This window comes from Arachis hypogaea, chromosome 20 (assembly GCF_003086295.3).
Source record: "Arachis hypogaea cultivar Tifrunner chromosome 20, arahy.Tifrunner.gnm2.J5K5, whole genome shotgun sequence".
NCBI lineage: Eukaryota > Viridiplantae > Streptophyta > Magnoliopsida > Fabales > Fabaceae > Arachis > Arachis hypogaea.
The window spans coordinates 22302712-22328989 of NC_092055.1; the positions used below are offsets into that span (position 1 = coordinate 22302712).

Here is a 26278-nt window from a genome sequence, read left to right on the forward strand (position 1 = left end):
GTGAGTGTCAGGCACGCGTCCGCGTGCTCCTGGTTTTGTGCGATTCACGCAAAGCCATCCGCGTGCACGCACAACTCTCTGTTCGCTTTTATTTTTTGATGCACACACATATGACGCGTACGTGTCAGCGACGCTCGCGTGTCGTGTGCACGTTTTTTTTTTGCCTGAGGTGTTTGGTTCCTGTCATAAAATAGCTGCATGATAAGAGAAACAGTAAAAACTCAATAAAAATCAAATAAGTAAGGAAACTACTCCTAGACAAAATAGCTAAGGATACGAAATTATCGGGTTGCCTCCCGACAAGCGCATCTTTAACGTCACTAGCTTGACGATCAGCTCCTCTAAGGAGGAGGATCATAGGGGCTTAGCTCTTCACCCCTTTCTTTAAACTTCTTTCCTGTGTCTCTATAAATTAGCTCAATATGCTCCATAGAGAGGATTCTGTTTATTGTATAAGTCCATACTGGATTCTTAGTCAACACCACCTTCATTCCTGGGGAGAAACCTTCAGTGGGGATCTTTTTGTTTCTCCATCCCATGGGTATTTTCTTCTTTTTGGAAACCTCCTCCTTGGTGGATGATGCATTCCCAACACCAAACTTAGGTTTGATGTCAGGAGAAATTTTATTGATTGTCACCAAAGGAGGTTTGAGCTGCAGGTTCTGCTGTGCATCATCAGGTGGTTCTTGAAGATTTGGATCAATAAGCTCAGCCTGCATGCACTTCTCCTCTTCACCTGTTGAATGTATATCTTTGAAGACATGAAAGACCAGTTGCTCATTATTCACTCTAAGCACTAATTCACCCACTTCTACATCAATCAGAGCTCTTCCAGTGGCTAGGAATGGTCTTCTTAGAATTATAGAGGTATTCTCATCCTCCCCGATATCAAGAATCACAAAATCTTCTGGGAGGAAGAACTTACCCACTTTGACCAAGATATTCTCCACTAATCTATATGCAGGCTTCATAGATTTGTCTGCCATCTATAATGCTATCTTTGTGGGTTGTGCCTCTTGGATTTGCAGCTTCTTCATCACAGACAAGGGCATTAAATTGACACTTGCTCCCAGATCACATAACGCTTTTTCAAAGATTGTGTTCCCAATGGTGCATAGAATTTGAAAGCTCCCTGGATCTGACATCTTCTTTGGTAAGTTATTTTGAATGATGGCACTGCATTCTTTAGTCAGGACCACTGTCTCATCTCCCTTTAAAGGCTTCTTCTTTGACAACAGCTCCTTCATGAACTTGACATAGAGAGGCATTTGTTCCAAAACCTCAGCAAAGGAATATTGATTTGCAACTTTCTGAAGACTTCCAAGAACTTCGAAAACTGTTTGTCCTTGGTCTTCTTTTGAAGTCTCTGAGGATATGGCATTTTAGGCTTGTACTCAGGAGCCTTTGGCAATGTAGGATAAGTGTCAAGAGAGTCTGGGAATGGGTTGTCTGCACGCTTTGGAGGGACGTGCTCTACTTCTTCCTTCTTCTTTTCTAGAGCTTCTTTTTCAACTGGCTCCTCATTGACTTGTGCTTTCATACTTGCTACTTGTCCACTTATCAAGGTGATAGCCTTGCATTCCTCTCTTGGATTTAGAATTGTGTTACCAGGAAGGCTATTAGTGGTCCTCTGATCGATTTCATTAACTCTTGTGGCTATTTGACCCATCTGAATCTCCAGATTCTTGATTGATGCTCTGGTTTCCTACACAAAACTCTTCATCATTTCCCAATTAGAATCTTCTTGGGATTTAGAGTTTGCCTGCTGGGGTGGTTGTTGTTGCTGAGACTGAAATTGGCGGTTATTGTAATTGTTCTGTTGGAAGCCGCCCTGAGAATTATTGTTAAAATTCTGAGGTCTCTGAGATTGCTCTCTCCACCCAAAATTTGGGTGATTTCTTCACCCCTGATTGTAGGTCTGAGAATAGGGATCATTATTGGGATTTCTAGGAGCACTCCCCATGTAATTGACCTGTTTAGAAGAGAATTGAGCATAATCATAAGTATCATTTTGCACAAAATTACCTGCCATGTCATAAGAGACTTCTTGAGGTGGATTTTGGGTGTTGATAGCTGAGACTTACATGCCACCCATCTGTTGAGTTAGTAGATTTAATTGCTGAGACATAAACTTGTTCTGAGCAAGAAGAGCATTAACAGCTTCCACTTCTAACACGCCTTTCTTCTGAGAGGTCTCAGAAGTCACAGGATTCCTGTTAGATGAGTATAAATATTGGTTGCTAGCCACCAATTCAATAAGCTCAATAGTCTCCTCTAGTGTCTTTTTTTGTGCAATGAACCACCTGCAGAGGTATCTAAGCTCATCTTGGACATCTCACCCAAGCCTTCATAAAAGATATCTAGTTGGGTCCATTTGGAGAACATGTCTGGAGGGCATTTCCTAGTCAGTAGCTTGTACCTCTCCCAAGCTTCATACAGAATTTCACCCTCCTTCTGCCTGAAAGTCTGAACCTCCAACCTAAGCTTAGTCAGCTTCTTTGGTGGGAAAACTTTAGTAAGAAACTCAGTAACATCCTTGTCCCAAGTATCCAAACTCTCCTTGGGTTGGGAATCTAGCCATAGCTTTGCTTTATCCCTCAGAGCAAACAGGAAGAGCATGAGTTTGTACACCTCTGGGTTCACTCCATTTGTCTTCACAGTATCACAAATCTGCAGAAAATCAGATATAAACTAAGAATACTAACAAAAAAAAACAATTTAAGGAAAAATTATCTAATCTAAGCAATTAAACAATGAGTAGTTGTCAATCACAATCAATCCCCGGCAACAGCGCCAAAAATTTGGTGTGGATTTTCTAACCACAAACTATCCGACATGTGCACCAGGTTGTACTAAGTAATACCTTACGTGAGTAAGGGTCGATCCCACGAGGATTGATGGATCAAGCAACAATGATTGATTGATTGGCTTAGTTAGACAAACAGAAAAGAGTGTTTGAGCAATATAAAAGACATTAAACAATACAAAGAATATTGAAGGAAGGCAAGTGAATAAATTGAGAAGAAAATATTGAGAAAACAGTTAAGGTTTTAGAGTTATCTATTTTTCTGGATTAACTTTTCTTACTAACTATTTTAATCATGTAGGATTTAATTTATGGCAAACTATATGTGACTAGACCCTAATTCCTTAGACCTTTCTAGTCTCCTAAAATTCATTAACTGCCAATTCCTTGGTCAATTAATTCCAATTAGAAGCTGCATGATCAAATTCCAGTTTATATGCCACAAAAACTCTAATTACCCAAAAATAAAAGGATTATATGTCACGTATCCCATTAAATCCAGATAGTTAAAATTTAGGAGAATATGTTTTCAAGCTGTTGTTCAAGTAAAAAGCTTTTCCAAGTTATACAAGAACTCAAATAGAAAGAGGGTCATACTTCCGTTCCACCAAATTCATAAGATAAAGAGCAAAAATAATTCTTAAATTATAAATCCAGACATGAATTAAAATAGAAAAAGCAATAAAATCAATCCATACAAATAGACAGAGCTCCTAACCTTAACAATGGAGGATTAGTTGCTCATGGTTCAGAGTAGAAAACTGTGGAATACGGAATGTAAATTTGGAATAGAATCCCCCGGAACTCCTAAAAGAGAGGTTTCTCTCCCTTTTATATCTAATCCTCATAAATTTAAAAATCTAATTTTTAAAATTAAAATAATATCTTTTCCTAGAATTAAAATTTGAATTTAAATCTGAATTAATCAACAAGTCTTCAGTTGATGGATGGGGACCACTTATTTTGTCCATTTTGTAGCTTCTAATCTGTGTTTTCTGGGCTGGAAACTGGGTCAAAATAGTCCAGAAATTGCCCCCAGCATTTTTCTACGTTTTCTGCACGTGGTGCATGTCACGCGTACGCGTCGCTCCTTGCTACCATCTCCTTTGATTCTTGTGCTGCAGAAACTCCATCAAATCCAGCCGAATGCTACCTAAAATAAATAAAATTGTAAAAGACTCAACGTAGCATCTATATTGGCTAAAAGATAATTAATTCTTTATTAAACTCAACAATTTAGATGCAAATTCACTAGGAAAAGATAGGAAAGATGCTCACACATCAGGTATCATTATTTTGAAGATCTTGGAACCTTGGGGCTGTGTTTGGTACCTTTGGTGGCATCTCGGGTAATACGTGGAAATTGGCCAAGGTATGGTTTAGGTTTCTCGTATTTAATATATAATGTTCTGTGAAAACTTAGGCTAGACGACCTTAGGATAGGAATGAATGCTTGAGTATATAAATTGATTAGTGATTTAATAATATATCTTGCACAAGGTTGAGTTTGGTCTGTTGTTGATATTGGTGTTGGAATTTCAAATGATGAACTAATGATGTTTGATAAAATAGGAGAATGAATGTGAGTTTGTGGTGGTTGATTGATGAATCTTGTTGATTAAGTAATGAATGTTTGGTATGAGATTATGTATATGTTGAGATATAATTGATTGAGGTAGGATGTGGAGATTTTGGCATTCTAAATGGTATGTTGCTGTATTGAATATGTGTATAGGAAGTAGGATTTGAGTTTGATTTCTAATGAAAATTGAGGTTTGAGATGTTTGTGAAAAAACTGATTTTTGACTAAACTTTGACGAGTCACAACTCGGCTTCCAGACTCCCAAAATATTTCAAACTTGTTTCAAATGAAAATTGGGTTCGTGAAGTTTACGCAACGGATGAAAAATATTTTAAAATAAAAAAGTTATGCGTGTCGGAAGTTTGGAGTGCAAAGCTGAAAATTCTGCAGCTTTCAGCATTTTTGCTGTTCTGCATAACTCATGTACGCGACCACTGCATGCGACCCAACCAAACTATTCGGGTTGGGTATCTCGCATACGCGAGCATAGAAAATTGTACTCCCACGCATACGCATGGCCCACGCGTACGCGTGATCTTTCAGAAATGCACTCCCACGCATACGCGTGACCCCTATTTTCAGCAAATGGGATTTTTATGTTTTAAACATGATTTTAAACCTCTAAACCTCTATTTTCATTCTTTTAGCCCCTAAAGATTAGTTTTAAGTGTATTGATGAGATTAGGCTATGGAAAGCAAGGTTACTTGGAAGCAAAGGAAGGTCTAGAGTAACAGAATTGAGATGTTAATGACGATATTGGGGATGACTGTGTGTGGCCAGAATGGTTGAGATTTGTGTGTGGCTGAAATGGTCGAGATGGCAAGGTCTGGGTGTGATCCTGCTTGCGTGTTAACTTGAAAATATTTTTGGATGGCAAGTTGAGGACGGAAGTTCCCTCTCTTGTCGTGATAGGGGTGTGGGAAAAGTGGAAAGGCACTCTTCTTCGTATTGTTTCTCCCACATTCTTCTCTGGTTGTAAGGTGGAAAGGCACACTCCTTCGGTGTGGAAAAGCACTCTCCTTCGTATATCCTCCAGGAGAAGGTGGAAAGGCACACTCCTTCGATGTGGAAAGGCACTCTCCTTCATTTATGATCCTCCTAGAGATGCACAACCTAGAGACAAATGTCTGGGTTAGCTACCAGATGTGTTAGGTTCTGGCAAAGTAACCGACATGTGAGCTCACGGCCAGTAGGAAAGGCATGCATCATATGCATTTGTGTGTTTGCTTTGGTTTGCTTTCTTGGGATTGCCTACTTGTTATTTCATGCTTAACTGCTATATGTTCTATTTGCTGTATCTATACTCTACTTGTGTTTGCTTTGTTTGCTTTGTTTGTTTGTGTGGATCTTCTGTTGTTTTGGAGGATGGTAAAGGAAGGGAAATAGTTGAGGGTTTTAGTTAGAGTTGAGTTAGAATTAAGAACCTTAAAGGACCACATTGTTTATGGCTTTTGTCTTTAAATCTTTTTAAGTTTTATAATCAAGAGCGTCGGAGTTCTAGGATTGCCTTTGACTTTCTCGAGACCTTATTTATTATATATGTGGGCACCTTAACCATACTGAGAACCCCGGGTTCTCATCCCATATAATATTATTATTTTGAGATGCAGGTTGAGAAGCACCACTCTGTATTCTGGAGACTCGGATGAAACGAAGAACTCTTGGGGCTCAGGGACGTATTTTTTTTATATTTATATATGTATGTAGATTCTCCACCTTGTATTTTTATGTTTGTCCTTCTTAGAGGTTGACTCGGAGAAACAGGTTGTCGTTTTTTCTGCTTTGGGTTATTTGGGATTCTTATTTATATATGTTTATATGCTCTGTCCGGTAATAGCTTCGCGAGCCGGGTCAAGAGCATTGTTATCGGTATTTTGAAACTCTCTTATCCTACTTCATTACGTTGTCGTTTCGCGAGTGTTGCGCTTTTCATTTTACCGCTTTTGTTTTGACTTGTCTTCAAAGGCTCCTAGTTATAAACTTTTTCAACTATATATATATATATATATATATATATATATATATATATATTTTTTTTTTTTTAATTTAGAGGTTGTGATACCTCACCACCTCTGTTTTATGACTTAAGCAAAAGACTCTGTGTGGTAAGGTGTTACATTATGGTATCGGAGTAGTTCGTTCCCGCAGAGCCTGAAGAATGGACTGACTATGCTTCTGAGCATACTCTGGCTATGTGTACATACTATTTAAGATGCCTACTTGACATATATAGCATAAATATTCATGAGCATTATCTTTGGAGATTCAAAGGACTAGACTTTAGATATTAAGACTAATCACCTTAATATCAATTGTTCGGTGTGGACAAGACCCAAATGGCATCTCGTGGGCGCGAGTGAGATAATATAGTTGATTCTCTGACTGCTGCTTTGCAAGCTTCTGCTGAAGAGATGGAGCGAACAAACTAGGAATGGTGAAGGAGGTGGTAATGGATCTAATGATGAAAGAAACTGATGAGCGGATATTTTATACGCTTTCTGATATCACTTTCATATAGTTTTTGTTATGTTTGTTTAAGTTTTATTATGTTTTCATAGGTTTTAGTTGAAAATTCACATTTTTTGGATTCTACTTTGAGTTTGTGTGTTTTATGGTGATTTCAGGTATTTTCTAGCTGAAATTGAGGAGCTTGAGCAAAAGTCTGATTCAGAGACAGAGAAAGGACTGCAGATGCTGTCAAGATCTGACCTCCATGCACTCGAAGGAGCATTTATGGAGCTACAAAAGTACAAATGGCTCACTCTCAAAAGCTCTGGAAAGCTAACATCCAGGGCTTTCCAGAAATATATAATAGTTTATACTTTGCTTCGGAAATGAAGGCCCAAAACTTGCGTTCAACACCAGCCACCTGTCCTATTCCTAGCTTTGGACGCCCAAAAGGGAGCAGCTAGCGTCCAACGCCCAAAAGGGAGTCCCAAGCCAGCGTTCAACTCCCCTAAGGGATCCTAGCACGTGGAGACACCCTTAGCTCAGCCCAAACACTCACCAAGTGAACCTGGAAAGTGGATTTTTGCACTACAAGACTAGTTTATCTTATTTCTGTAATTCTTAGTTGGCAGATTAGTATTTATAGGAGGAGATCACCCAGACTTTTTAAACAAAAAAATTTCTTCCTCCCCCACTTTATTTTTGTTCTCCATTATGTACAGTATGAGTCACCAACCTCCTAAGGTTAAGGTTAGGAGCTCTGTTGATTCTTATGAATTAATAATATCACTATTCTACTTCAATCTATACTTGATTCTATTCTAAGATGTATCTTCATTCTTCATCCTAACGAATTGGGAGTGTAACTTGACCGTCATCCCTATTCACATGGGTTCTTGAGAGTCCTTGACGGGATAGTACTGAACTACAAGCTTGTTTATACATCTCTTAAACAGCTAATCAACGGCTTCATTGGGGGCTTCTCGAGACATTAGTTCAGCCGAGGTGCGGGGCAATTAGGGCCTTTGTGGTATAGGCTAGAACCCAAGACACAGGATTCTCTGATCTGAAAGATTCGACCTTGTCTGTGGTGCTTTGAGTAGGATCACCAAGGGAATAGACTATTAGAGCTTCACCGCTGTTCAAATTGGATGACTGTTGACCCAGCGTTTGATCTGAAGCAGAGGAGATTAATGACCGCTGACCCGACGTTAATCATATACAGCCTGCCATGGAAAGAATCAATCAGAAGTTGGAGTAGATGGTGAGAAAAGTTGATCCAGAAGGAATAAGCATCTCCAAAGCCTCAACCATTCTCATACCATAGATTTCACACCTATTTAGTAACGTTTTATTTAATTATTTTGTTTAATGCGTTTTCTCGTGACAACTATATTTTCTATCTGCCTGACTAAGATCTGCAAGGTAACCATTACTTGCTCAAACCAACAATCTCTGTGGGATCGATCTTCACTCACCTGAGGTATTACTTGGACGACCCGGTATACTTGCCAGTCTTTCTGTGCGAAACGTGTGAAGCCAGTTTCGTGCACCAAGTTTTTGGCGCCGTTGTCAGGGATTGTTCGGATTTGACAAACTACCGGATTATCTTGTAGTTAGATTAGGTACTTTTTATTTTTATTTTGAGTCTTTTGTTTTCTTTTCAAAAAATTTTTCAAAATCTTTTCTTTTCTTTATTAATCTTTGTCTTTTGTCTGAGTCTTTTGTTCTTGTTCTTGTTAAAGTTTCGAACTTTCTTGGTATCTTTTTTCCAAAAAATTTTCAAAAATTGTGTCTTTTATTTGAATCTAGTGTCAATTCTTAAGTTTGGTGTCCTTTGTGTGTTCTTTGTTTCCTTTGAGGTTTTCAAAATTACTCTTAGTGTTCTTTCTTGGTATTCAAGTTGTTCTTGTTTCGTTTCTTGTTTTGATCTTAAAACTTTTAAGTTTGCTGTCTTTTAGTGTTTTTCTTTTCAATTTTCGAAAAACAAGTGTCTTTTGATCTAAAAATTTTAAGTTTGGTGTCTTTTGGTTGTTTTTCTCTTTTTTCATTAATTCAAAAAATAAAAAAATCTTTTCTATCTTTATTTCAAAAAAATTTTCAAAAATTTCAAATTTTAATTTCAAATTCATTATCTTATCTTATCTTAATTTCAAATTTCAAATTTCAAATCTTATCTTTTTAAAATCTTTTTAAATCTTTTCTTTTAATTTGATTCTTTCCTATCTTATCTTTCTTTTAAAATTTTAAAATTCAAAACTTTTTCAAATCTTTATCTTATCTTTTTATCTTTCTTTAAATTTCAAATCATTATCTTATCTTATCTTAGTTTTAAATTTCAAAATCAAATCTTTTCAAATTCAAATATTTTTCAAATCTTTATCTTATATTGTTTCAATTTCAAAATTCAAAACCAAATCTTTTTAATTCTTATCTTATCTTGTTTACTTTTTCCTTTCTAATTTCAAAATTTTAAAATCAAATTTTTTTCAAATCTTCTATCTTATCTTATCTTCAAATCTTTCTTAATTAGTTACTTATTTTCTCTTCCTTCTTTTTCAAAACTTACTCATTTTATTTCAAATTTTAAAAATTTTAAATTTTAAAATCTCAAATTTCTTTTAAAATTAAATTTCAAAATCAAATCTTTTATTTTCAAATCTTGTTAGTTAACTAGTTGCATGTTTTATCTTATTCTCTTTTTATTCTCCCTTCCCTTTTTTCTTTTTCAAAACCTCTTAACTACTTTCTCTCTCTTCTTTTTCAAAAATCTCATCTCCTTCTCCCTCTCTATTTTCGAAAATATCTTATCTTTTTACTCTATAAATTTTCGAAAAGTATCCCTATTAAAGGATATCTTCTTTTTTTTTTCTTCTTTGACCTATCTTCCTCTAACAAAGGACCTCTATACTCTGACATAGAGAATCATTTTCTTCTTCTTTTCTTGCATTCTTTCTTCTTATTTATGAGCAGGAGCAAAGGTAAAGAACCTCTCTTTGATCTTGATCCTGAACCTGAGAGGACCATAAGGAAGCATTTGCAACAAGTTAAAACACAACACTCTGGAAGAGATCTCACAGAAATTTTCGAACAAGAAACTGAAAATACAGACATGGCAGCCGAACAGAATAATGGAGGAGATGCAAGGAAGATTCTTGATGACTTCATTACACCAACTTTTGATTTCTATGGAAGAAGTATCTCCATACCTGCCATTAGATCAAATACGTTTGAGATTAAGCCTCAGTTAGTCTCTCTAATGCAACAAAATTGCAAATTCTATGGACTTCCACTGGAAGATCCACATCAGTTCCTATCTGAATTCTTGCAAATCTGTGACACTATTAAGACCAATGGAGTGGATCCTGAGGTCTACAGACTTATGCTTTTCCCTTTTGCTATTAGAGACAGAGCTAGGATATGGTTGGATTCTCAACTTAAGGAAAGCCTAGACTCTTGAAAAAATTAGTCAATGCTTTTTTGGCCAAGTTCTTTCCACCTCATAAAATGAGCAAGCTCGGGGTGAAATTTCAAACCTTCAGAAAAAAAGAGGGTGAATCCCTCTATGAGGCTTGGGAAAGATACAAGCAACTGATCAGGAGATGTCCTCCTTACATGCTCTCAGAATGGTCTATCCTAGGTATCTTCTATGATGGTCTATCTTAGATGTTCAAGATGTCATTGGACCATTCTATTGGTGGATCACTCCACTTGAAGAAGATGCCTGAAGAGGCGTAGGAACTCATTGAAATGGTTGCAAACAACTAGTTCATGTACACTTCTGAGAAAAACCCTGTAAACAATGGGGTAGTGATCGAGAGAATTAGTATTGATCTAGAATTTTTCAAAATAGAATTCCTTCGTTGCAAGTATAGTCCTAATTCTCAAATCAAATTTTAAATTCAAAAGATTGTCACAATCCAAACCAAAATAACTTGAAGTTTTAAATCCCGGGTCGTCTTCCCTAGGAGTTGCAAATGAGGTGTTTAATTATTGGCTATGAGGGAATGGGGTTGATGGCAAGAGGCAAGAAATGTAAATATCAAGAAAGTAAATAAACATGTAAGGAATTAAATGAAAGCAATTAAATTCAAAGGCAATTAATCAAAAGGAATGGAAATTCAATTGCTAAGAAACCTCTTGGCATGGATTGAGGGCTAAGGTTACCTATCCTAGCCATTGACCACAAACACATGATGATTATGAAGAGTTAATCCTACTTAGTCAACCCTACATCGAGGATAAGTCAAATAGGTATAGTTGATCTCAGTCCACAAGTCCTAGCCAACTCTATTAATGGGAGGCATAGAGTTAATGGAAACCAAATCAACTAATTACTCTAATATATCAATCAAGAATGGACATCAATACCTCAAAGGTCACCAAAATCCTCAATTCCAAGCCAAGAGTGAGGAAAAACTAAGCAAAAACTAAGCCAAGCATTTTTATCAAACACTTGGAGTACATGAAAATAAAAGCATATTAAATTGCAAAAATAATAAATTCTAAAGCTACCAAATGCAAGAAAATAATAATAACAACTAAAGAAAGCAATAATAACATGGAAACATAAATTTGCATTAAATGAAATTAAAGTTAACAAAAGTGTTCATAACATAAAAGTGACAAAATAAAGGAAATAACAAGAGAAATGAGGAAGATCCAAACAAAAGAGCATGAAAACATAAAGGAAACTACATTAAAACAAGAATTAAAGACTGAAATTAAAGAGAAACTAACTAAGAAAACCTAAATTCTAGAGAGAAGGTGGAGCTTCTCTCTCTAGAAAACTACTCTAAAAATATGATAAAACCTAAAACTAAGTACTCCCCCCTTGCCTCCACTTGAATTAGGGTTGAAATAGCTTCATAAATAAGTTAAATTGGGTTTTGGGTCCCAAAATTCGCAGCCAGTGAATTGCATTAATGAGGTCACGTGCTGAGACCTGTGCATATGCACAGGTGTGCGCGTACGCACACTTGCTGATTTTCTGACTTGTGCGTATGCATAAATTGTGTGCGAAAGCACACTTTAAGCTTATTTACACTATAGCAAATTGTGTACCATTTTGAAGTCCCAGATGTTAGCTTTCCAATGCTGCTAGAACCGCCTCATTTGGACCTCTGTAGCTCAAGTTATGATCAATTTAGTACATAGAGGTTAGGATTGACAGCTTTCCAAATCATTCATTTCTTGAATTCTTCCACTTTGCATGCTTTCCTTCCTCACTTCTTCAATCCATATTTGCCTTTAAAATCTTAAATGACTCAACAAACACATCAAGGCATCAAATGGAATTAAAGTGAATAAAATTTAGCAAATATGGGCCTAAAAACATGTTTTCACTTTTGAGCACAATTTATGGAGAGTTTACAAAACCAAGCTATTTCATTGAATAAATTTAAGGAAAGTTGATGAAATCCACCCAATTAGAGCAAATAAACATCATGAAATGTGGATTCATCGAGCAGGTCAGAAGAAAGGAGTCCTGGAAGTTGACACTCTGAATGCCATATTGGCTCAGAACAAGATCTTGACCCAATAGGTCAATATGATCTCTCAGCATTTGACTGGAATGCAAGCTGCAGCTGGCAGCACTCTAGACACCTCCTATGAAGGAGATGCTTATGATCCAGATCAACCCACCATGGAAGAGGTGAATTACATGGGAGAACCCTATAGAAATACCTACAACTTCTCATGGAGAAATCATCCAAACCTTTCATGGAAGGATCAACAGAAGCCTCAGCAAGGCTTCAACAATAATCAAGGTGGAAGAAACCAAAATAGGTTCAACAACAGACCACCATTCCCACCTGCTCAACAAAATATGGAGACTTCTAAGCAAAGCCTTTCTGACTTAGCAACCATAGTCTCTGAACTCTCTAAGACCACTCACAGTTTCATAATAGAAACTAGGTCCTCCATTAGAAATATGGAGGTACAAGTTGGTCAGTTGAGCAAGACAATCCCTAAGACTCCTCCTAACACTCTTTCCAGTAACACTGAAGTAAACCCAAGGAAAGAGTGCAAGGCCATCACTGTAGAAGCTGAGGTCGAATCTAAAGGGGATACTCTGGCATTGAACGCCAGTAAGGAAGTCCTTACTGGGCGTTCAACACCCAAGGGTAAGCCATCTCTGGCGTTGAACGCCAGTAAGGAGGTCCTTACTGGGCGTTCAACGCCCAAAGAGGCACAAAAGCTGGCGTTGAACGCCAATAAATGGATATAAGCTGGGTGCTCAACATCTTGGTTCTTGGGCCGACGAGGTATGGTCAGTACTGTGGTCATACCGAACTACAGTATACTCTACCATCAATGAAACTCCTTTCAAGCTCACCTACGGTGAAAAAGTGGTAATCCTAGTGAAACTCGAAGTGCCAAGTCTGAGAATGCTTCTAGGGCCATTGGTATCCCATAAAATCTTGGATTTAATTGACAAAGTCAGAAGTATGGCTAACCTAATAGAGCAAGCTCTGAAGCAAAGGGTAGCCAAAAGATATAACACAAAAGTCCGGCTCGGGAGTTTTCAAGTAGGGGACTTGGTTCTAAGGCAAGCTAATATCGGGGTACCGAGAACATGGGATAAGCTGGCTCCAACCTGGAATGGACTCTTTAGAGTGAAGGAAACATTGGGGAAAGGAGTATACAAGCTAGAAACTTTGGATGTCACCGAGATACCGAGAACTTGAAATGCAATGCATTTAAAAAGGGTACTTTTCTTAGGAGATGATAGCAACTTCGAGTAACTTTCTTTTACTTTGTCGAATAAAGAGCACTCTTTTCTTAGAAAATTAGGTTTTTAATGAGGCTCCACTTGTATTATTCGTATCATTCAAAAATTCTTTTTTGCAATCTCTTACTTGAATATTTGAATTGTTTAAAGTCTTTTGAGTCTTACTATGAATCAGGTGGTTACGCGAGAAAAAAGTCACTTCATTCGTTTAAAATCAAAATCGAACTAAAAGTAAAGTTTGAAGCAAAATAATTTTACGCAAAACAACACACTATGAGTAGTACAAAATAAAATGCTAAGCATTCAATAAGTTAATCCCGGACAAAACAAAAATAAATAAATGTTAAGTCCTGAAAAAAAGGGGAAAAATGCTGCAAAAGTGTCATAAACACCGATGTACCAATCTCAAAACACTTAGAGTGATTTATGTGCAACTTCTAAATATACAATAGGGTGTGACGATTCACTACAAAAAAAGAGCACAAAATGGCAGCAACATAACTGCGTTTCTATAAAATTGCCATTATATTCATAAATTAAGGCAGTTTATGCAGCTGCCATAATTTTCTTGTAGAAAGCAGCGGTTTTTTGGTGCTTCTGGCGGTTTTAAATGCCATTACCTACCTGCTTTGATATAAAAATTCTTCTATTTCATTAATAAAGATTGTGCTATTTAATCGAACCTCCATCGCCAAGTGAGAAACCAGGAAGAAACTCCATCGCAACATGAGATATGCAATCTCATCCACGAGGCTCTCCTCTGGCGGCAGGTCCTCCATCAATGCTTTTTTTCCAGCTGGATCTCCTCCATCAACGTTTCTTCAATTGATGGATCTGCTGTGTGATTTTTCCTGCTCCACCGTGTTGTCCTCTGTGAAACTTTTCCTTCTCCATCTTCGTTGAATTAGGTTTATATACAAATCCACATTCTCTTCTTTTAATTACTCATATTTTGTTTTGCAAATTGTTAATACTTCTATTTCTGTAATTTTAGGTTTTGATTTTCTTCCTTGTTAGCAGAAATTGGGGGTAAGGTCTTCATGTAATTTCTTCGATTTTTTCTTACATCCGTGTATACAAATTTGCATTCTCTTTGTGGTTTTGATTTGTAAATATGCTCTCGGATGGTGCTTTACTGATTTGCATAGCACGTGTTTGATGAATTTCTTGAATGCTTATTTTTTTTGTTTATGCATTTATTCAATCATTGTTGTATGTGACATATCTCTTTTGCAGACATATCACAAATTCTTTTATTAGCTTGAAACTTGTTTTTGTGCTTTGTTAAGTTATTTGCTTTAGAGAACAATGAAGTTGTTAACAATCAGGTTGTTTTATATGCAGGTGATGAAGATAAATAGATTTGGAACTATTTAGAAGATGGAAGCTACTTAAATAAGAACCACTTGAAGATAGACATCATCTTTTCATTCATCTGGTGAGTATTAGCATGCTGAACTTAAATAGTGTTTGTGACCTTGAAATAATTAGTTTAAATTTAGTATTAGCATGCAGTTTTCTTATCAGCAGAGGTTGCTGCAGTAGCTGCAAGAGCTTTAATGCCAGAGCAACATGGTTCTAGTGGTTTAGCAATTCCACTCATCAAGTAACTCACACAAGGCTTTAGGTTCTTAATTACATCACTGCATGATGAAATTGTAGCCTGAGAACTAGTTACTGAGGTTACTAAAATCATAAGAACACATGTAGCAGCAACTGATTTCATACTTATTTAATTAATTGTTATATGTGGTGGTGCTGATAGTGGTTTCAATTTGCATTGTTGGTCTATGTTTAGACATTTTTATAGGATCAAAGGAAGCTAAAAACTACAAGTAAAAATAATTGTTAAATAGAGTACAAGAAAGATGAGTTTGATTTTGATTGTACAAGAAATTGTTAAAATTTTAAGTTTAGGTGGAAGTAATGAAGAAGGGGTTATTTAGTTTAAACAAGTAATATAAGTTGCACAAGATAATTGGTGCATATATAAATATTTTACACTTTTCAAATCATGTAGGAATTTGATCACTATGGACATTTAATTCTGTGCTGGCTGGTAGTAAACCTTGTAAGGGTTGTTTATCACTATTGTACACTTTGTTAGTAGCGGTGACAATGAACCATCCAGGAGCAGAAGTGGGGCTAAGGAATAAGGAGTGGATCATCAAGAGCCACCAACCACCAAAATCAAAACTCAACAGAAACAAACAAAACAACCAAAACCTGTAAACTAAGTTACAAGAGAAAAAACACACACAACAACACACACACACACCCTGTGTTTTGTGTCTTGGAGATGGCAATGGCAATGGTGCTTCTTCGCAGGCTTTCAACTTCCATGGACAAGCCTTTACCTCCTCTCTTTAGTGCAGGCACAATTGTTTACTACAAGGTCTTTTTTAATCAAATTTCCAACCATATATGCTTTATATTATATTATTATCTTTATAATAACAAATATTCATATTCATAATGTTCTATGCTCCCCTACCTTAACCAATTAACTACTTGCCATTCCTTTCCCTTGCTTTTGAATGTAGTCCTCTTTACTTGATGAAGCTGTTTACGACAAAGAAAAATCCCGAGTTTCAGTAAGCTTATTATATAATTACAGTTAATATTATGCATATCTAGATATACATATTGTTTCAACTTTCAAGCAGAAAGGAAGAAAAATCATACTTCTATCGTAATATATTGATTTGCCTTTGCAGTGGCCAAAGCAATTGAATGCTTCACTTGAGGAAGTTGATCCTGAGATTGCTGATATAATTGAGCTAGAGAAAGCTAGACAATGGAAGGTAATATATTAGTTTATTATTACTTGCATCTTTGCCAGGGATATAGAAAATCTTGAAAAACATTATCCAACTATCTGAGTTTATGCAAAACATTTGATATTGCTGAGTTTATGCTGCATGATATGATTCTTCCTAGCCAGGGGGAATATTGGATTGAATGTTTTATTGCCTATTATATATGATGATTGATGAGATGATGGTAGAGTTTTGCTTTTCAGTTTTCACCACACATATGGATTGACTTCTTGTTTTTGTTTTTGTGAAGGGGCTGGAACTCATACCCTCAAAAAATTTCTGATCTTTCTTATTTCAGGTATATTGACATGGCTGAAACACTATGCCAGAAGCGTGCCTTGGAAGCGTTCCGGTTGGATCCAGCGAAATGGGGAGGTAATCACACAATACTAACATAGTACCTGATTTGTTTTTCATTGTATATGGACAAATTTCCCTGTTTTGGCTTCATAGGACTTTGCTTTCACATCTCACACTTTCTCCAGTGAATATTTCTATGTTCAATATGTTGTTTTAATTTCCAAAGGAAGGGGGAAAAGAATCAAAAAAAGAAAAAACAAGAGAGAGGGAAATGTAGCTTATGTGTCTCTTACCCCAATGTTGCAGTAAATGTGCAACCTCTGTCTGGTTCACCTGCAAATTTTCATGTGTATACCGCATTGCTGAAACCTCACGAGCGAATCATGGTGTTTGACCTTCCTCATGGAGGGCATCTTTCTCATGGATACCAGGTATTATCAACTTCCCTCACTCATTTACCTGTTTCAATAAAATCTAGTTAGATATATGGAAATAGATCAATGATCACTGTTATCATTTTTCTCCCCAATAAAGCTGTTATGAGATTCACTAGAATAACTTAGAAGTCTTTTATGAAACATAAGATTATTTTGATTAATGGATTTTCATTTCAGCAATGGGAGCATTTCTTGTCTATTAACATTTGTATAGAGTTACAATCAATTAAGGATAAGAAAGTAATAGTCACTATTGTCATGATGCAGACTGATACCAAAAAGATTTCTGTAGTCTCTATATTTTTTGAGACAATGCCATACTGACTGAATGAAAGCACAAGATATATTGACTATGACCAGGTACTTTTGCACATTGCAGTCTTGTATCATGGTCTCTGTATAACCTTCAATTGTACTTTTCACTTGCTGAGTGATTAAACATTTTCCAATCCCCATTTGCCTCAAATTAGTCTACTCTCGATTTAAATATTTGTATACCACTTGTGTTAATAAGAGTTTATTTAAAGGACTATGACATTAATTACTTTTTTCCTGTGGAAAAAATAAAAAGAATTAAATAGTAAGAAATGCAGTAATTGCTTCTGTTGGTTTATATTAATTCTTTTATTTGTGCTAATATGATCTTTCTAATAGGAAATACCTGCAGAGGGAACTTATTCAACAGGTGAATGATTTGGAATATATTTATTTTTTATTTAAGAAAAAAAGTTAAATTTTTTTCCATGTTAAGCCATACACAAAAAGTTTCAAGTTGAGTCCTTTCGAAGCTGTTTTTAGTTGATTACTTTATCCCCCCTTTTTTATGTGGCTATTGAGTGTTGAGTGATTCTATGCAATTGGACAATTAGGACCTTAAATTATGAAAAATAATGACGAGCATCCGTTTCCTTTTTGGCAGGAGTGCTGAGAAAAGGTAAAGCAAATAGTGAGTAAAAACTAAAAAACAATGGTTAATTTTAGCTTTGGGTTGATTAACTTTCTTATTCAGCTTTGGATATTGATCACTGCATAATAATAACATAATCTAAATGGGACTTTGTTATTTGAATTGAATAAGCTGGTTATTCATTCTATTCTGAATAACTTGCCAAAATTATAAGGAGATTTTAAAGCAGTTAATACGATTGGTGAAATAACAGTAGCTTCTCTATCATGTGTTTGCTAGATGCACATGTATTGATCACAATCTGGTATTGGGTTAAACACATAATAGTAACAAGCCAAGTAAGGAAAGAGTGTAAATGCTTCACGTTTAACATCTTGACTCCATGGGTGGTGCCATATTAAGTCATGTTGTTAACGGAGTCCCTGCACCAAGCAACTATCATTCAATTAGGACAAATTCTGCAAATGGGTGAGAACTCATTCAACTCCACGTGCTTCTTTTCTTATTTAATCAATCCATAAGGGTTTTTACTTTTTATTTTTACTCTAGTTTATTGAAGATCAATAAATCACTGTTAGTCAATTTATAATGTGTTTGGTGGCTTGACTTATACCTTGTTTCTAAAGTTTTTGTTCTATACAATTATCTTGCTGCCATTATAAGTTTTCTATTGTAGTATACCACACAACATCCTGTGAAAAATTTCCTCCATCTAAATTTATTACTTATAAAGATATAAAACAAATCATATGCCTTTAGCTAATAGCTTGAGCTTTAAGGAAATTAGGCCAAATAAAAGCATAATGGCTCAATGGCTTAGTTGTGGCTCTTTCAAGTTTTTCTCCTCTTTGTGCATTATGCTTGGAGTATCATGGTCTTCTTGTGCTTAAATGGTAGTTAAATTGGTGGAAAATTGAGCAGCATGTTCCTATTCCTCTATTTTAGTAATTTCCTTGATAGAATTTTTGCAAATAAGAGCTGTTTTTGTCGAACTTGGGAGGTAATGGCTTATTTTACTATGTGATCAATCTTTAGATAGATATTACTATTGCTATCACGTCAAAGTTAAGCTTGTTGGAGGTCTCGAGCAAAATGTTGGTGTAAATATCTCATATGTTATTGATGAGCGGATATTTATACGCTTTTTGGGGTTAATTTTACATAGATTTTAGTATATTTTAGTTAGTTTTTAGTTTATTCTCATTAGTTTCTAGGCAAAATTCATATTTCTGGACTTTACTATGAGTTTGTGTATTTTTCTGTAATTTCAGGTATTTTTTGGCTGAAATTGAGGGAGCTGAGCAAACATCTGATTCAGACTGAAAAAGGACTGCTGATGCTGTTGGATTCTGACCTCTCTACACTCAAAATGGAATTTCTGGAGCTACAGGAGTCCAAATGGCGTGCTTTCAATTGCGTTGGAAAGTAGACATCCAGGGCTTTCCAGAAATATATAATAGTCCATACTTTGCTCAAGGATAGACGACGTAAACTGGCGGTCAACGCCAGTTTCATGCTGCTGTCTGGCGTCCAGCGCCAGAAACAAGTTACAAAGTGGAGTTCAACGCCAGAAACAGGTTACAACCTGGCGTTGAATGCCCAAAATAGCCCAGGCACGTGAGAAGCTTTAGTCTCAGCCCCAGCACACACCAAGTGGGCCCCAGAAGTGGATTTCTGCACTATCTGTCATAGTCTACTCATTTTCTGTAAACCTAGGTTACCAGTTTAGTATTTAAAACCACTTTTAGAGATTTATTTGGTATCTCATGATATTTTAGATCTGAACTTTGTACCTTTTGACGGCATGAGTCTCTAAACTCCATTGTTGGGGGTGAGGAGCTCTGCTGTGCCTCGATGAATTAATGCAAGTATCTCTGTTTTCCATTCAAACATGCGTGTTCCTATCTAAGATATCCATTCGCGCCTAATTATGGAGAAGGTGATGATCCGTGACATTCATCGCCTTCCTCAATCCATGAACGTGTGTCTGACAATCACCTCCGTTCTACATCAGATTGAATGAATATCTCTTAGATTCCTTAATCAGAATCTCCGTGGTATAAGCTAGAATCCATTGGCAGCATCCTTGAGAATCCGGAAAGTCTAAACCTTGTCTGTGGTATTCCTAGTAGGATTCTGGGATTGGATGACTGTGACGAGCTTCAAACTCGCGAGTGCTGGGCGTAGTGACAGACGCAAAAGGATAGCGAATCCTATTCCGGTATGATCGAGAACCTACAGATGATTAGCCGTGCGGTGACAGCGCACCTGGACCATTTTCACTGAAAGGAAGGATGGTAGCCATTGACAACGATGATCCTCCAACACACAGCTTGCCATAGGAGGGACGTGCGTGCATGAAGAAGAAGATAGGGAGAAAGCAGAGATTCAAAGGACAAAGCATCTCCAAAACTCCAACATATTCTCCAATACTGCACAACAAGTATTTAATTCGCACTCCTTTATTTTCCACTATTTAAACTGATAAACATAATTGACTTTCTGACTAAGATTTACAAGATAACCATAGATTGCTTCAAGCCAACAATCTCCGTGGGATTCGACCCTTACTCACGTAAGGTATTACTTGGACGACCCAGTGCACTTGCTGGTCATGTGTGCGAAATTGTAAGAGAGTAACAATTTTGTGCACCAAGTTTTTGGCGCCGTTGCCGAGGATTGTTTGAGTTTAAACAACTGACGGTGAATCTTGTTGCTTAGATTAGGAAATTTTTGTCTTTTGGGTCAGAGTCTTTTATTTTCTTTTCAAAAAAATATCCTTCTTCAAAACAAGTGATACATTTATTGCCCAATTGGCTAGAGCGTTGGTTTATGTTCTTGATGATTGGGCACCAGTTTTATTAAAAATCTTTTTCAAAAAATAATTTTTCTATTAAATTCTGTGCCAAACTTTAAGTTTGGTGTTTTCTTGTTGATTTTTCTGTGTTTTTCGAAAATTTTAGTTTGGTTTTCTAAAAAAAAAAAAAAAATTTAAGTTTGGTGTTCTTCCTTCATGTTCTTGTGTTCTTGTGAGTCTTCAAAGTGTTCTTGAGTTTTCCTTGTGTCTTGATCTTAAAATTTTTAAGTTTGGTGTTCCTTGGTGTTTTCCCTCCAAAATTTTCGAAAACTAGGAGCATTAGATCAAAAAAATTTTAAATCTTGTGCTATTTTATTGTTTTTCTGTTTCCTCACTAAATTCAAAAATATCTTTTCTCTCTATTTCTAAAACAAATTTTCGAAAATTATTTTCTAAAAATTCAAATTTTTTTCAAAATTTAAAATCTTTTCCAAATCATATCTTTTTCAAAACTTCGTAACCACTTTCTCTCTCCTTAATTTTTTTTCGAAAATATTCACCTAATTTTTTTTTACTTTATTTTAATTTATTTATTTTCTAAATAAGTAAATAAATAAATAAATAAATAAAAATAATTTTTTTATTTGACATCATCTCCCTTTCTCCATCATGGATCTAAGTGGAAATGAACAGTCCAGGAGGACTCTGGGGTCATATGCTAACCCCTCTACTGCTTCATATGGGAGTAGTATCTGCATACCCTCCATTGGAGTCAGTAGCTTTGAGTTGAATCCTCAGCTCATTATCATGGTGTAGCAAAGCTGCCAGTATTCCGGTCTTCCACAGGAAGAACCTACAGAGTTTCTGGCACAATTTTTACAAATTGCTGATACAGTACATGATAAGGAAATAGATCAGGATGTCTACAGACTATTACTATTTCTGTTTGCTGTAAAAGATCAAGCTAAGAGGTGGTTAAATAACCAACCTAAGGCCAGCATAAGGATATGGAAACAGCTGACAGAAAAATTCCTGAATCAATACTTTCCCCCAAAACGGATGACGCAGCTAAGGCTGGACATCCAAGGCTTCAAACAAGGAGATAATGAGTCTCTTTATGATGCCTGGGAGAGATACAGAGAGATGCTACAAAAATGCCCCTCTGAAATGTTTTTAGAGTGGGTTCAGTTAGACATCTTCTATTATGGGCTTGCAGAAGGAGCTCAGATGTCTCTAGATTACTCAGCTGGTGGATCTATCCACATGAGAAAGACAATTGAAGAGGCTCAAGAGCTCATTGATACAGTTGCCAGGAATCAGCATCTGTACCTAAGCAGTGACCCTTCCATGAAAGAAGAGGTTAAAACAGTAACTGCTGAACTCAGCCCTGTAAAACAAGCTGCTGAATTCAATCAGCAATTGGACTTTCTAACAAAGCAGTTAGCCGAATTCAAGGATAAACTACAAGAGACAAGGATGGCTAATATAAACATGGAAGTACAATTAAAGCAAACAAAGAAGCAGCTGTCAAAACAAATAACAGAAGAATGCCAAGCAGTTCAATTAAGAAGTGGGAAAGCACTAAATGCCCACTTCAAGGCAACAGGAAACCAAGAAATGAGCAAACCACCCAAAATCCATCTGAGGACAGTAAGAGCCCAGGGAAAAATAATTCTGGCGCTAAAACGCCAGAAGTTGGGTGGAAGGCTGGCGCTGAACGCCCAGACCATGCTCAAGACTGGCGTTCAACGCCAGAAACAAGCAAGGATCTGGCGTTGAACGCCCAAAAGAGGCACAGTTCTGGCGTTCAAATGCCAGGAACAGATGAGGAGCTGGCGTCTAACGTCACTCCAGCTTCTAACTCTGGCACTCCATTGCCAGTGAGGGATCAGACACACACAAGTGCTGATGACAACCCCTCTAAAAAGGCTTCTTCAACCACTTCTGTAGGCAATAAACCTACAGCAACTAAGGTTGAGGAATATAAAGCCAAGATACCTTATCCTCAAAAACTCCGGAAAGAGGAGCAGGATAAGCACTTTGCTCGCTTTGCAGATTATCTCAGGACTCTTGAAATAAAGATTCCATTTGCAGAGGCACTTGAGCAAATACCTTCTTATGCCAAGTTCATGAAAGAGATCTTGAGCCATAAGAAGGATTGGAGAGAAACTGAAAGAGTTCTCCTCACTGAAGAATGCAGTGCAGTCATTCTGAAAAGCTTTCCTGAAAAGCTTAAAGACCCTGGGAGTTTTCTGATACCATGCACATTAGAAGGTAATTGCACCAAGACAGCTTTATGTGATCTTGGGGCAAGCATCAACCTAATACCTGCATCCACTATCAGAAAGCTTGGTTTAACTGAAGAAGTTAAACCAACCCGGATATGTCTCCAACTTGTTGATGGCTCCATTAAATACCCATCAGGCGTGATTGAAGACATGATCGTCAGAGTTGGGCCATTCACCTTTCCCACTGACTTTGTAGTGCTGGAAATGGAGGAGCACAAGAGTGCTACTCTCATTCTAGGAAGACCCTTCCTAGCAACTGGACGAACCCTCATTGATGTCCAACAGGGGGAAATAACCCTGAGAGTCAATGATGATGAGTTTAAGTTGAATGCTGTTAAAGCCATGCAGCATCCAGACACACCAAAAGACTGCATGAAAGTTGATCTTATCAACTCTTTGGTAGAAGAGATCAACATGGCTGAGAGTCTCGAATCAGAGTTGGAAGACATCTTTAAAGATGTTCAGCCTGATTTGGAGGATTCAGAGCAGATTAAAGAGCCTCTGAAATTTTCTCTGGAAGAGGAAAAACCTCCTAAACCCGAGCTCAAACCATTACCACCATCCCTGAAATATGTATTTCTGGGAGAAGGTGATACTTTTCCAGTGATCATAAGCTCTGCTTTAAACCCACAGGAAGAGGAAGCACTTATTCAAGTGCTAAGGACACACAAGACAGCTCTTGGGTGGTCCATAAGTGACCTTAAGGGCATAAGCCCAGCTAGATGCATGCACAAAATCTTATTGGAGGATAATGCTAAACCAGTGGTTCAACCACAGAGGCGGCTAAATCCAGCCATGAAGGAAGTGGTGCAGAAAGAGGTCACCAAATTACTAGAGACTGGAATTATTTATCCTATTTCTGATAGCCCCTGGGTGAGCCCTGTCCAAGTCGTCCCAAAAAAGGGAGGCATGACAGTGATTCATAATGAAAAAAATGAACTGGTTCCTACAAGAACAGTTACAGGGTGGCGCATGTGTATTGACTACAGAAGGCTCAATACAGCCACCAGAAAGGATCATTTTCCTTTACCATTCATAGACCAGATGCTAGAAAGACTGGCAGGTCATAATTATTACTGCTTTCTGGATGGCTACTCAGGCTATAACCAGATTGCAGTAGATCCCCAAGATCAAGAGAAAACAGCATTCACATGTCCATCTGGAGTGTTTGCTTATAGAAGGATGCCATTTGGGCTGTGTAATGCCCCTGCAACCTTCCAGAGATGCATGCTCTCTATTTTCTCTAATATGGTGGAAAATTTTCTGGAAGTCTTCATGGATGACTTCTCAGTATATGGAGACTCATTCAGCTCCTGTCTTGATCACCTGAAACTTGTTTTGAATAGATGCCAAGAGTGGACCTAGTTTTAAACTGGGAAAAATGTCACTTCATGGTGACTAAAGGGATTGTCCTTGGGCATAAAATCTCAAACAAGGGGATAGAGGTGGATCAAGCGAAAATAGAGGTAATTGAAAAATTACCACCACCTGCCAATGTTAAGGCAATCAGAAGCTTTCTGGGGCATGCAGGATTCTATAGGAGGTTTATAAAGAATTTTTCAAAAATCACAAAATCTCTAAGCAATCTGCTAGCTACTGACACGCCATTTGTGTTTGACACAGAGTGTCTGCAGGCATTTGAAATGCTGAAAGCTAAGCTGGTCACAGCACTAGTTATTTCTGCACCAGACTGGACATTACCATTTGAGCTAATGTGTGATGCCAGTGATCACGCCATTGGTGCAGTATTGGGACAGAGGCATGACAAGCTTCTGTACGTCATTTATTATGCTAGTCGCGTTTTAAATGATGCCCAGAAAAATTACACAACCACAGAAAAAGAATTACTTGCAGTGGTTTATGCCATTGACAAGTTCAGATCATACTTAGTAGGATCAAAAGTGATTGTGTATACTGACCATGCTGCTCTTAAATATCTACTCACAAAGCAGGATTCAAAACCCAGGCTCATCAGATGGGTGTTGCTTCTGCAAGAGTTTGATATAGAAATAAGAGACAGAAAAGGGACAGAGAACCAAGTGGCTGATCATCTGTCCCGGATAGAGCCAGTAGAAGGGACGTCCCTCCCCTTTCTTGAGATCTCTGAGACTTTTCCGGATGAGCATTTATTTGCCATTCAGGAAATACCATGGTTTGCCGATATTGCAAACTATAAAGCTGCAAGGTTCATACCCAAAGAGTACAACAGGCAACAAAAGAAAAAATTAATCACTGATGCAAAGTACTACTTGTGGGATGAACCCTATCTCTTTAAAAGATATGCAGACGGAATAATCCGTAGGTGTGTTCCTAGAGAAGAAGCACAAAGGATCCTATGGCATTGCCATGGATCTCAATATGGAGGCCATTTCGGAGGTGAGCGAACAGCCACCAAGGTCCTCCAATGTGGCTTCTATTGGCCCACACTCTATAAAAATTCCCGAGAGTTTGTATGTAACTGTGACAGTTGCCAAAGAGCTGGTAATCTGCCTCATGGTTACGCCATGCCTCAACAAGGAATCTTGGAGATTGAGTTGTTTGACGTATGGGGAATTGACTTCATGGGACCTTTCCCACCATCATTCTCAAACACTTATATTCTGGTGGCAGTTGACTATGTATCAAAATGGGTTGAGGCCATTGCCACACCCACCAATGATACTAAAACAGTGCTGAAGTTCCTCCAGAAAAATATCTTCAGTAGGTTTGGGGTCCCTAGAGTACTAATCAGTGATGGGGGCACTCACTTCTGCAACAAACAGCTTTACTCTGCCATGGTCCGGTATGGGATTCGCCACAAGGTGGCGACTCCATATCATCCACAGACTAATGGACAAGCTGAAGTCTCTAACAGAGAGCTAAAAAGAATCCTAGAACGGACTGTAAATACCCGTAGAAAGGATTGGGCAAGAAGCTTGGATGATGCTCTGTGGGCATACAGAACAGCATTCAAGACTCCTATAGGGACCTCTCCATACCAACTGGTCTATGGTAAGGCATGTCACCTGCCCGTGGAACTGGAACATAAAGCCTACTGGGCAACCAGATTCCTGAACTTTGATGCCAAATTAGCTGGAGAAAAAAGATTGCTCCAGCTAAATGAGCTAGAGGAATTCAGATTCACTGCTTTCGAAAATGCCAAGCTTTATAAAGAAAA

The 26278-nt window shown here is 37.4% G+C and overlaps 1 protein-coding gene across 50 annotated transcripts; it reads left to right on the forward strand.

Annotated features, from left to right (window-relative positions):
• The first annotated feature begins 13813 nt into the window (after window positions 1-13813).
• LOC112784430 (serine hydroxymethyltransferase 1, mitochondrial-like) lies at window positions 13814-19926 on the forward strand. Of its 50 annotated transcripts, none has more exons than XM_072230428.1 (12): window positions 13893-14481; window positions 14568-14602; window positions 14918-15011; window positions 15594-15968; window positions 16117-16167; window positions 16291-16377; window positions 16691-16767; window positions 16999-17123; window positions 17397-17489; window positions 17784-17814; window positions 18049-18504; window positions 19308-19926. In XM_072230428.1, the coding sequence occupies exons 7-9, from the start codon at window positions 16701-16703 to the stop codon at window positions 17451-17453; spliced, it is 249 nt and encodes an 82-aa protein (XP_072086529.1). In that variant the 5' UTR covers window positions 13893-14481; window positions 14568-14602; window positions 14918-15011; window positions 15594-15968; window positions 16117-16167; window positions 16291-16377; window positions 16691-16700; the 3' UTR covers window positions 17454-17489; window positions 17784-17814; window positions 18049-18504; window positions 19308-19926. The 50 variants fall into 45 exon arrangements, with proteins under 50 accessions (XP_072086539.1, XP_072086554.1, XP_072086540.1 ...); XM_072230409.1 differs by having other exon boundaries at window positions 16643-16767; XM_072230444.1 differs by having other exon boundaries at window positions 17784-18063; window positions 18316-18504.
• The last annotated feature ends 6352 nt before the right edge of the window (window positions 19927-26278 follow it).